Genomic DNA, 13044 nt, shown 5'->3' on the forward strand with positions numbered 1-13044 from the left:
TAGTAATTCCGTTAAGTGTATTACTTTCTATTAAATGTTGATGTCTATTTTGATGAAATAGTTATTATTTTCGCATGCACGTAAGTAGTTAATTATTTAATATATGTATGTAATAATTTATTTATTATAATCTTTGCAGGCAAATAATTTATAGAATTAATGTGACAGGCTTCAGATTGTGGACCTAAATTCGCGAAAATAAAGTCTATAATAGCCCACAGTAAAAAAAAAAAAAAAATGCAGATTTCGCCATCAACGTTGTGGGCGTGGCAACGAACGTGACGTTTAGTGGTTACGTCATCGTGTCTGTAGCGCGCCTGTTCGTTCATATAGACGAATGGACGCTTCGGCTTCATTCCTTACAGAACGCAGTCGGCTTCAGGCTGTAAAACTAAAGTCCTAGACTAAACTAAACTTTATTTAAGGCAAAAGGCAAACGAATATGCTGTTTAGATAAGGATGGAATAAGATGCGTTTACAAGGAATGTGCCGTTAAGGAGCAAATAATAATAATAATAATAATAATAATAATTGTTGCTTTACAGTTTAATGAGACTTCGCGACGGAAACTCTTTAAGTTTAAGTTTAAACAGTTTGCATTTAATATAATCAGTGGAGATGGAGTTTGCTCTGATTCCAGCACAGGTAAGAACACCTGCTCTACTGTTTCAATCACTTAAGTTTAATTAATATTTTAATGTCTATGTACCTGTAAGTTATATTTAAATTAGTAATAATTAAAGGTGCAATAGTATTTTTTTTTTTATGTCTTACATCTAAACGGCAAGGTGACTTACTGGATCACCTTGCACCCTTCGGGTCCGGGTTTGAGTCTCGCTTAGGTTTATGTGCAAGGAGTTTCCTATCTGGTACTCTGGTTTCCTCCCACAGTCCAAAGACATGCAGATAATCCGTAGTGTGTGAATGAGCATGTGAGTGTGTGTACTGTATGTGTGTGCCCTGAGATAGATTGGCACCCCATGCAGGGTGTACCCCGCCTTGTGCTCTGCATCTCCTGGGATAGGCTCCTGGCCTCCCGCAACTCTGTATACAGGATAAAGCGGCATAGACGTTAAGTGAGTGAGTGAGAGAGACTTACATGTATAAATAATTTGGAAAATATGTAAAACAGGAAAAAATGTATAGGTATAAGTCGTGGCTTCAGCACAAAAGTCTGTTTAATGGCTGAGAAAAGTTCATGTAAGTGAAACCTTGTAAACAAAACTGAAGCATAAAGGTGATTTATGGCTAGATTTTTATCTTGTATCTTTTATCTTAAAGCATCATGTTTTTCTATCTAATCTATGCAATCTATTGTGTAGCGCAGTCAAACAAGCTTAGTTTTATTCACCAAGCTGAACAAAACTGCATATATAATACAAAAAAAAAATTCCATGCACCATGAGGAGATGCCAGTCTACTGTATGACACTATTCACATCTAGGGGCAATTCTTTACTAGTATGTGTTTATGAGTAGAACTAAAAGAAAACCCCACACGGATTTTGAGAGTACATGCACAGACAACCTGAGATCAAGATCAAACCTGAGATCTGGGAGCTCTGACAGGATAACAATATGCACTACTGCTGTGACACCCCCATAAACACTGAGTGTAAAGGTTTGTATTTCTGTCACATTTTTCTTTAGGGTGGCTAGCTGATCTGTACCAGCTGTCTAATAATATTTTTTATTATGGCTGTATTAAAAATATAATTTTAATTGTTTTAATATTATCAAACTATTTTTTAACCAAAGTGTTAGTAGTGATGTAAGAAAGGGACATCATTAATAAATTTACATTAAATGACTTTTTGTTGAGTTTGTGGTTTTGAAGTGCTGTAAGAATTTGATAACTTGTTAAAATTTGTGCTTATAAACGCTCATGGCTGAGTCAAGTAAGCATCATGTTGAACAGTTAAATGGCCTATTTATAAAACCTTTTCATTTGTTTTTGAATTGGTTTCTCTTTTGAAAAAAAAAATCAGGCACCAAATCCTCTTGTCAAACTTTACTTAAGTACTTATACTAGGCCAATCATCTTAGTCACACTAAGTTGGATACAGGGGTGCCAGCAGGATTATATTTCATTTTACGCACAAGAACCACATTTATTCCATACCTTTAATGGCTAGGTGCAATGCATACACATATGACTACTTGGACAGTGAGTAAGCAAAAGCAAGAGAGATTCATTCAGGTTGTTTTTTGTTTTGTTTTTGTCTTTTGGCATGTTACTGATGACAACACCATGATGAACTTTGATTACCCTAATTCATACATTTTAAAGGCCAGACTCAGTTGGTCTATGCAGAATTTTTACTGAGAACAACAGGTCACTTTATATTTTCAAAAGCTTGGAAAATGTTAATTTATTTTCTTTTGCTCAATTGTTGACTATGTATTTGCCTGATAACACACAAGTAAAGCTAAGTATAAAAAAAAGAAATGTGCATTGACTCCCAGTAATGTAAAAATGACCAAAATCATAAAAAAAAATGCACACATAGTACATGCAGGTTTATGAGTACCAGCGGCCCTGCATATTGCCTTTCTTTAATCATTAATATCTTTTTCCTAATATTTTTGCCTGAGCCGAATGGCTATTATAGATATAACCAGAAAGGGGAAAGCTATTTAATCAAGCTTCTTATGTTGTAATGACTTGACAGAATATCAATTGCAGTATCTCAATTTGGCATCAGCTCTCATCTACTCCCTTCCCTCCTGTACTTAAAAAAAAAAAAAAAATGGGTTGTTAACACTGTTGTGTAATTTAGCTTTGAAAATGATGAAAGTTCAGGTTTTGAAAACATACAATGGCTAATTTTGTCATCTCAACTGTTTTTCAGTAATTTATTGACACAGGTGAATTACGTAGGTGACCCACTCAAATTCGCATCCATCATAGTTATGCACAGTCAAAAAGTTTCATTTAAGCTGGATGTATATTGGCAGGCTTTTTTGTGTCACAGCAGGGAACGGAGATGATAGTTTCAGGAGCAGGTGTTCAATTAATGGCGACAGAAATTCTAGAAAAATATAGTCTTATTAAATGTGTTTTAAACTGACTGGGAGGTCTGGACTCACAATGAATTAAAAATGATGGATTATAACACCTGTCTGCAGTAAGGCTAGTGTCAGTGCTTTGTTGTAAAATCTCAGGATAGGGCACATTTTCCTTTTTTTTTTTTTTTTTTTTTGGTAAAATGACAAGTGGAACTTGCAAACTTTGCAACCCCTAAATGCAATCATAAGTATTTAAAAGACATTAACTAGTAAATTACTAATTGCAGTGAAAAACAGATGTGGTTTAATAGGGATAATAAAAAAGGACACTTTAGAATGTGTGATCAATTAATAATGCTATCTATCTATCTATCTATCTATCTATCTATCTATCTATCTATCTATCTGTAAAAATAGTTAAAGAACGACTTGCAAGAATGGCTGATAAAAGCCATCATCTCTCAGGAGGTTGACACTAATCTGTTCAGAGTGCTACAGTACATCCAAAGATTGCCGTTCACTCTCCCATTAGGACTGGTCAAATTGATGCGTTCTTTGGCTGGAGAGCGCAGCAACGTGTACACTGCAAACCAGAGCCCTGATCTTGCTGCAGTCAATTGCACTCAGGAACTGAAGCCTGAGATACTCAATCAACTGACCCTCCCCATAAACCTTGATACTCCTTTTCTATAGTTCAGATTTATTATTTTTTAATCGTTAACTGTATTTAAAACTCGGTTTGAATTTCAAAAACTAAAAAAAAAATCTTAACTTGAAAAAGACCTTTCGTGTTATCTAATACAGGCCCGTAGCCAGGGGGGGTTCGGGTGGTTCGAACGACCCACCCCCCACTGCCAAAGGTCCAGAATTTTTTGTTATTATTATTATTATTTTTTTAGACGGATTAAAATTGTTTGCCATTATTTAAAATAACACTTTATTACAAAACAATTTACAAAAAAACCCGCAACATGTTACAAGTTTGCGCAGCAACTGACGTTTTTTACATGTGTGCGGCGGCATCCAGCGGTGTATAATAGGGGTCGAAAAAGAGCAGGAGAGACAGAAGAGAAAGCAGGCAGCAGCGTCATTATCGCAGAATATTGAACATATTGTACCGTTTTTCACCGCTAAGAATGAACTTGGAGAGGCGAGTGAGCTTCCTCACTGCCGATGCAAATGGCTGGGGGTATTTTATTCAGCTGGGTACATAAACAGCACTTTTCTTTTTTCATTTTTTTTTTTTTTTTTTTAAAGTCAACAATCTACAAGACACACTTCTAACTAACTAACTAACTAACACACACACAACCTGCCCGAAGCCACTAACACAAACACCTATCCCCAACAGGGTGAACACATAACAACCCCTCCCACAAAGCATGATGGTTTCTAATCGAAACCCCGCCCACGACACAATATGTTCAAAAAGACTGCCAAACAGAGTAAGTCTGTTACTACCTCAAGATCAAATTGCTAACGCTAGTTAAGTGGTAGCTAATCGTCAACCCCAAATCACACACAGAATAGTTCTCTTGTGCCTTTTCTTGAGCAGTCTAAATGGCTATGACAAGTCTGTTTTTTCCACAAGCCATCCGTCTCCTCAACAAAAAGGGACTGGACTGATAAACACAAACACACTCACACACAAACACAAACATTATCACACAGCTTAACTCAACTACCTCAAAATATTGAGACTGGACTGACTAATCAACACAAGTGCAGACACACTGACCTACACCACCAAATTATCGTACACACCAACCTGTAAATGCTTCACTGTTTTTAACAATCTTTTGCACAATGATCATTACTGGACTACATTTTGCACTAATTCCTCAATTCTTGCTGCTGTTTTAAGGAATGTTTATGTTTACCCACTACCTCAACACCATATTTTATGTTCTGTTATGTCATGGTTGCACACTGTCACTTTGTTGTTGCTCTTGTTTGCACATGTGCACGTGCACTTTATGTTGTCTATAAAAATGTTACTTAGCTAGTTAGTTTTTGTTAATTTATTTTGTAATTTATGTTAGGTCTCTCTGTCCTGTCTCTGCTATCCAGCTAACTAGGCCTCTTGGTTAGCTAGTTTAGTGTCTATGGTAATTTATGTTGTAAATTTATGTTGCATTTAGCACCTTGGTCCTGGAGGAACGTTGTTTCGTTTCACTGTGTACTAACTGTATATGGTTGTAATGACAATAAAGCCTACTTAACCTTGAACTTGAACTAACATCTTAAATAAACATTAACAGACAGTAGCCTATCTGATGGATCTGTGAATTTATTATGTTAAAAATGTTAATTCATCAAAAAAAGAAAAGAAAGAACGACGAGTTCAATGCGAAAACAAACCTGCTTGACCATGCATAGTATTAGGATTTATTAACATTTTATTTTGAATTAATACATTATTATATTAAATTAGTAAATTTAATAAATTATTCTATTAACCATAGGCGATGCTGTCTGGTGTCTATACGCGGTGTAGACAGCATTTAAATGAAGTTTATCATGAATAATTGTTAAATAAAGCATAAAATAAAATAAGCCCACAAAAAAAAAATTTTTATCCATCCCACAGTCTTGTAAGTACATTAACTGATCCCCGTAATATTTGTATATTATTATTATGAGATAATTATTGGTAATATTTTTCAAAAGCATGCACATTATGATACCAGCAGACAAGCTAATCTAGCACATGTCACTAAAATGCAGTATGTGAGTAAATATTCAAATACAAAATACTGAGAAAAAAGGTCCCCTTTTAAAAAAAACAAAAAGAACCCCCCCCCTTGCACTAGGCTGGCTACGGGCCTGTAATACATTTAGTTTTTGTATCTATTAAAATAAATTCACTGTACTTCTATTTCTCCATTAAAGTTGCTGTATAGCTTTAGCTTCTATTGTACTGTATATATTGACTTCTTTGGTCTGGTACACATTTATGTACTAGTTTTCCATAGTTTGAGTATTACTGTCGGTGGGAAACATTTCCTTTTTCCATGGGTTTTCTTTGGGTTTTATGGTATCCTCACTCCTGCCAAAACCATGGGAGAAGGCTAGTGAATTGCCTACTGTACATTTCTTTTAGGAGTGAATGAGTATATTTGTTTGGTGCTCTGTGATGGAATGTCATCTCCAATCTACTGTGTATTCTCACCTCATTCCCAGGGTTGCCACTGCCTTCGATCCACTGTAACACTAATTCAAAGACATTCTTCCCCTGGTGTAGGCCTGTATAGTTGACATGTATGCAATAAATGGTGTTTTTACTTGTTAATATATTATTCTTTGTTTTTGTACAGTTTTCGTGATAAGCTACATCCTTAGTTAACTGAACCTTAATTGTAGACAGAATGAAGGAGCACATCTCAGCCATATTAAGTTAAAATGAAAGAAACTCTCATATTTCTGCTCAGATGGAGATAATTATGAAACCTTTGGTATCCACTTACATTTAACAAACATTTGCTGTCCTGTTAACAAGACCACATAAAAGTCCTTTTTGTCCTTTACAGTTGTTGCTGTCAGTGACATAAGATTGATAAGTGTGTCTATGTGTGATGAATGAAGCCTGTCACAATGGCAAAGACAGAGGCAATGAGGTAGAGAGCAGCAGGGAAGTGAATCGGACCATGCTACTCAAAGCGCACCTGTTTTAGAAAGCCAGTGTCACCATATGTGAGGCTTAGATGGAAGCTATTAGACATTTGCATGATGAATGGGAGTACATGAGGCGTAAACCAAGTTAGGTTTTCTGGTCTGGAACCTGTCTAATGGCTAACTTTCAAAGTTCTTAGCATCAGGTTGAAGGATGTTGGAATTATCATCATTATGATTATAAATGATGCTACTGCTTTAGCTCTATCAGTAAGAAGTTATATACAGGATACTATTTTTTGTCCAGATTCGGTAGTTTAACAATAATTTCAGACGAAGTGTTTTTTTAATATAATCGATGGAATTCTTTCAAGTGGTAATACTGTATTTTGAATTGGTGGCCACCACTTGCAGCTTTTTGATTAATTTATTTTTACTTTAAGTATTGTATGTAGCCACACAATTAATATTTTTTTATAATAAAATTTTCTAAATTATACATATAGAAATTAAAATGAAAAAGATTTAAATGTTAAGCTTCACAATGGGGAAAAATCTATTTGGAAATTGCTATGCTTTTATGTGATTATCACATGCTTTCTCTTGACAGCATTATCCTGTCCCCTTTATGGATTCCCCGCTGAATGACAATACGTCCCTCCAGACATCTGTCTCTAACATGAATGCCAGCTTTTCCCGGCCTGCTGAGCAGGAGGAGGAGGGCAAATTCTCCAGCGACGCCATCTGGTTGTGGGTGGCCATCATTGCAACCGTCTGCAATATTGTGGTCGTGGCAGTGGTGTGTGTCTGTGCCTTTTAGCCTCTGTAATGTGCAAGGACACAGCCTGGCTTTCTCTCTTTGCTCACTCGTTAGAACAAAATCGAGCTGTAGAATACGATTTTCTTTCTTTTCTTAGGTCTTTGGGACATAATGGCGTAATTCAGATCATGAGCATATTCATGTATACTATATTAGAATAAATTAAGGTCCTGAATTGTGTAGTCACAGAAATATGTGTACATGTTAAACGTTTCTAGCAGGAAAGTCTTCAGCCAGATCAATAGATTAGGAATTATTTCTGTAGGTCTTTACTCGTAATAAGCCAAATCTCAAACAGGCTGTGTGTGTGTATGAGAGTGTGATAAATTTGTGACAGATGTTGCTTGTTCAAAGGCACTGTACAGTTATACTAGGGCAGCTGGTTTTAACTGAAAGCACTCACAGCCTTTATGCCTGATGTGAAACTGCAGAACATGCATCATTTTCTTACCAGTTTTTTTTTTTTTTCACTGTATTTCTTGACGTTAATAAAGCAAAAATGCAGCTCATGTTAGAGAAAAAAAGCAAAGCCCCCTGACCTAAAGTTACAGCTTTAGCTCGGTCACTGGAGACTGCCTTTAAAAAATGCAAAGCTTTCCTAACAGAAATCCTCACTATATAAATACTTAGATTTTTTAAACATTTATATGTATTATAAAGCAATTAAGTACAAGTGTTTTAACATACATACCTTTACCCCATAAATAAATAATACTATTGTTATGTTTAGTAAATACAGATGCAATGCAGTAGTATTAGAGGTCTAGTGAGAAAAGAAAACTTCTTTTATTTTTGGGTGACAATGAACATGGAATTCAAATTAATTTATACAAGTTTATAATTATATTGTTTATAAATTTATTGTTAATATTATACAAGTGCAGTTCAAGTCAAACCAGGACTTTTAACTGTGCAAAATGCGGCAATAACCCCCAGCCGAGTTCCTATAATATGCAAGTGGTGTTGGTGAATGATTGCGTGTGTAGTTGACACGGACAGATGCATCTCTTTTGCAAATTGGAGACAAGTATCTGTTGATTTTTTAATAATCAGGTGTTACACTTGCTGAATGTTCATGAGAATGACTGATGTGGGCTATGAACATCACTTATCATTCAGAAGTCTTATCACAGATGTGCTGGTGAGAGTCTCATTACAGATGTGCTGGTGAGAGTCTTATCACCTACTGTGCTTAAAGGCTTCTGTAAATTTTAATCGTCCTATGCCTTTGTTCATGAACAATTTTATCCGAAGTCCTGGTCTGACACCCCTCGTATGCACCAAATCACCCAGCTTAATTATCTCATATTAAGTCATATTTTTATTCAATTAGGAAAGCAATTTTGTTTTCTGAAACCACAGATTAACAAAGCTAATTTGACCATATTGTTTTTTTTTTTTATCCCCTATTTGCACCAGTGTTCAAAGATGAACAAAGCTTATACTGCCATCTGCTCTGTGTCAAAGTAGGAGGATGAAATGAAGTCAAAGCAGATTAATATAATCTAACCAGTAGGCATCCTGTATTCATATATCCTCTTTCTAATGATTTGATTTCTTACTTTAAAAGAAAAACAATTTGGTTGGCCCACTGGTAATTACACTCATAAGGTTTGCACATGCTTATTTATTATAATACCCATGGACCCCTCTTCCGCATGATCCTCAGTGGAATGGACAGGTTCTGTTATTTTTCTTGCCATCATTGGGTCAAAGCAGCATATCGAAGCACAATGCCATGCTGCAGTCTGGCTGTGTACTTGAATCCAGAGTCAATGGAGGCATGGGTGTACATCACTGACACACACTTACCACAAAATGTGCCTTAAAGTGCTGCAAGCACATAATTGAGTCCATGCACAGAAGGAAGTTTAGAACAAGACTGTCATCTGACCATGCAGGTAAGATTTTCACCCTAGCTTCCTCTTCTTTAGCTTTGTTTAAGGTTATGGTGCTTTTTTTCCAGGAAAGAAAAAAAAACTTTTGTGCTGATGTGCAAAAGAAGCTTACATGACACTTCAACATACTGTAGATTAAATTTATTAGCTAATACAAGTAATAAGGATTAAATACATTTTGTCTCAAAAGTCTCAAAATGCGATAGAAGTTGTTTACTTTCGCTCCAGCTTCCTCAAGAAAAGAGGAGCTGCTTGTGTGACTTGACTGCACGCAGACACAGTTAAATTGGGATGTCACTTTGTGTACTGGTGTCCTAAAAGTAGGCAAGTTATTGGAATGTTGGCAGTTGAATTTAACATGTTGCACGGTAACAAGACAAATGTTTCTCATACATTCCATTCCTTAAAGTTATATATTTTTTCGACCAAAACTTGCGACCTAATTGGTTGGAATGTTAAAAAAAAGTTTTGATGTCACTAAAAACATAGAAGGTATGCAGACTGGCTATAGTAAATCACCTCTAGCTGTAAACAAGTGATCAACGCTTGTCTGCATAGGTACCTTTTAATCAACTACCATTACATTCAGATTATATTTCTGCCTCATGCTGTTATAGGCTCTAGATCCACCTTGAAGGGGATAAAGTTCTTACTGAAGATGAATGAATGAAGTTTGTAAGGATTCTACTGTGACATAAAAGACTTTTCTTTTTTTAACTTTTTGCCCACCTTTCCGACACTTCTCTAAGATTATGTGCAATGTGCTTGCATTTAAATGACTTGATGTTTAAACATAAAATGACAAAGTGTTAAAACATCGAAAACACATACAGTGGGGCAAAAAAGTATTTAGTCAGCCACCGATTGTACAAGTTCTTCCATTTAAAAAGATGAGAGAGGCCTGTAATTTTCATCATAGGTATATCTCAACTATGAGAGACAAAATAAGAAAATCACGTTGAAGGATTTTTTAAAGAATTTATTTGCAAATTATGGTGGAAAATAAGTATTTGGTCACCTATAAACAAGCAAGATTTCTGTCTCTCACAGACCTGTAAGTTCTTCTTTAAGAGGATCTTCTGTCCTCCACTCGTTACCTGTATTAATGGCATCAGTTATCAGTATAAAAGACACCTGTCCACAACCTCAAACAGTCACACTCCAAACTCCACTATGGCCAAGACCAAAGAGCTGTCAAAGGACACCAGAAACAAAATTTCTGGATTTTTCTTTTTCTTATTTTGTCTCTCATAGTTGAGTACCTATGATGAAAATCACAGGCCTTTCTCATCTTTTTAAGTGGGAGAATTTGCACAATTGGTGACTGATTAATACTTTTTCCCCTACTGTATTTCTGCTTATATTTAACCTTAATTTAACGTACCTTAAGTATTTTGATCTTTAGCGGAACAGCAGCTTTTTGAGTTTTTGTCAAACTTGATATCTGTAATGCATTTCCATAAAAAAAAAATCTCAAATATTTTGCAAATCTTGTGCATGCAACTCTTGAAAATGTGTGTGTGTGTGTGTGTGTGTGTGTGTGTGTGTGTGTGTGTGTGTGTGTGTGTGTGTGTGTGTGTGTGCGGGCAGTTAATATGCAGTGTGCCTTCTTGTCTTTCAGGTTGTGAGGAGCTTGAATATCAGGACAAGAAGGTTCCCCTTGAGTTGATGGTACGACACTTGAAGAATTCTGACACTATCAAGATATGATAATTGCTGCTGATAATTTTTCTTTATGTAAAATATTTACTCATAAGAGGGTAAAAAAAGAGATAGTATCCTTGATTGCAGGATAATTTTATTTATTCATTTATTTATTTATTTATTGATAAGTTGATGTCTATATTAGGTCTCCGCAGTTATGTTTAGGTGACTGGGTGTGGGTTATTATTATAAAACGGGATTCTAGAAGATACGGACCCAAAAAGCACCAACACATTTGCTCAAAAGTTTTGCACTGGAGATGCAAGATTTGACGATGCAGATATTTGGATTTTTATATTCACTAGGCCAGAAATAAAAATTTTGAACGACAAAGTAGAGCATTATTTATTTATTTAGTATTATTTCTTTTTTATTGTATTCCATTTTATTTTATTGTGTGTGTTTTCATGGTAGGAATGTACGTGCAAAAGATATTCAGTGGTAAGCGCCTGACCTGATCTACCCTTGAAGTGGTATTTATTTGGGCTCAATATTTATACAGGCTGTACCATATACGTCATCTCCCATGTGCTACTTTTTCAAATCCAGAACTACATATGGCTTCCAAAGATGCTTCCTATTCTTTCTTAGGCCTTGTTTATAATACACAGTTGATTGCAGTAATGTTTGTGATGTGTGGTCCTGACGTTTTGTATATATTTGTGATTGTTCCCTGGTTAAATACTAAGAAAATGCAGTAAATACTGCCTGATTACATTTTTTTTTTGTCTTCCCTGGATGTCTTAAGTTGGGAAAAAGGAGAGACAGAGTAGAGCACATTGTGTTAAAGATGCGTTATGTTGTCAATATTTATTAATTCATGACTTTATAAAATCTTACTTTGGCACTATGCGCATTCTTTAACAACTTGTACAGTAGTACCAAAAGAGCAACCATAGTTGTATAAAAACAAATATCAGCATGCATGTTTAACTAAGTGATGAAATGTTATAACTAATGCAGCTGGTAAGAGACCACAAATTAATTAACTCCAGTCAGTGTTTATGTCTTAATGCATGTATTAATTTAGCTTTTGTAGTTTCCACATTTCTGTCCACATGTCCTTTACGTTTTTTTAAATTAATACCATACTTTATATTGAAATGATTAATGATGTAAAGTTCATATACTTTGCATAAAGAATTGTTTTAAATGTTTAAGGAATAAACTGTTGTTTATTGTATATATTGTTGTTTATTGTATATAAAATAGATAATTACTAACTTTATGGTATGATGCCTTTTCCCATAATAAGATAAAGTGTACATTTCTTATAACCCAGCAAAATAAAGATGATTTTTATCAAAAAAGATATTTTTAGATTAGATTTGTATTACCAATTAAAGAATGACACTATTCAAATTATTGGTTTATTGTTACATTTTATGTCATGGTTTATCTGTGAATTACTTGTTATTATAGTAACAGATTGATATAATATTTCTGTGTGGATGTATTCATGCAGATTTTATTTGCATTTGTGCTTATTTTAATCCTTAAAGTTACAGGACTAAAGTTTACTGTAAATAACATCTTATAATTAGAAGGTGAATTATAAATCAACAGCACTCTAATTGTAGAATTTGCTTTAATTAATTATTTTAATTGACTGTTTTTAAAACATTTAGCTTCCTGTAGCTTCCCTGATTACTTTGTCTATCTTTCAACAAGCTTTCGTATTCCCTCATTAAAAAAAAATGTTTTAGGCTAAGCTGCAAGCCACAAATGCAACGCTTTTCATCAGAAGTGTGTCTTAATCCTCATTGGGATACTTTTAAGGAACCCAGCAGGTAAAAGTAAGATCAGGACTACAGTATAGGGACGAGTCTAACACCTCGAAACAAAGTTTTTCCAGAGAATGGTGTGGACATGCATCCTCATGCAAGGTTACAACACCCTTGGTGTTTAATCTGAAGTTTAGGCTTCAGCTCTTCAATAAACATCTCACTATAACGAGCAGTGTTAATTGTTGAACCTTTTTCCTGATAATGTTCCAGTATTG

At 35.0% G+C, this 13044-nt stretch overlaps 1 protein-coding gene across 1 annotated transcript; it reads left to right on the top strand.

Annotated features, from left to right (window-relative positions):
* Positions 1–618: 618 nt before the first annotated feature.
* LOC128527658 (uncharacterized protein C14orf132) lies at positions 619–10966 on the top strand. The gene is given in 4 exon segments (XM_053500120.1): positions 619–645; positions 7231–7408; positions 7411–7489; positions 10960–10966. Coding segments are annotated over 4 exon segments (291 nt in total).
* Positions 10967–13044: the final 2078 nt, after the last annotated feature.

This window comes from Clarias gariepinus, chromosome 7 (assembly GCF_024256425.1).
Source record: "Clarias gariepinus isolate MV-2021 ecotype Netherlands chromosome 7, CGAR_prim_01v2, whole genome shotgun sequence".
Taxonomy (NCBI): Eukaryota; Metazoa; Chordata; class Actinopteri; order Siluriformes; family Clariidae; genus Clarias; species Clarias gariepinus.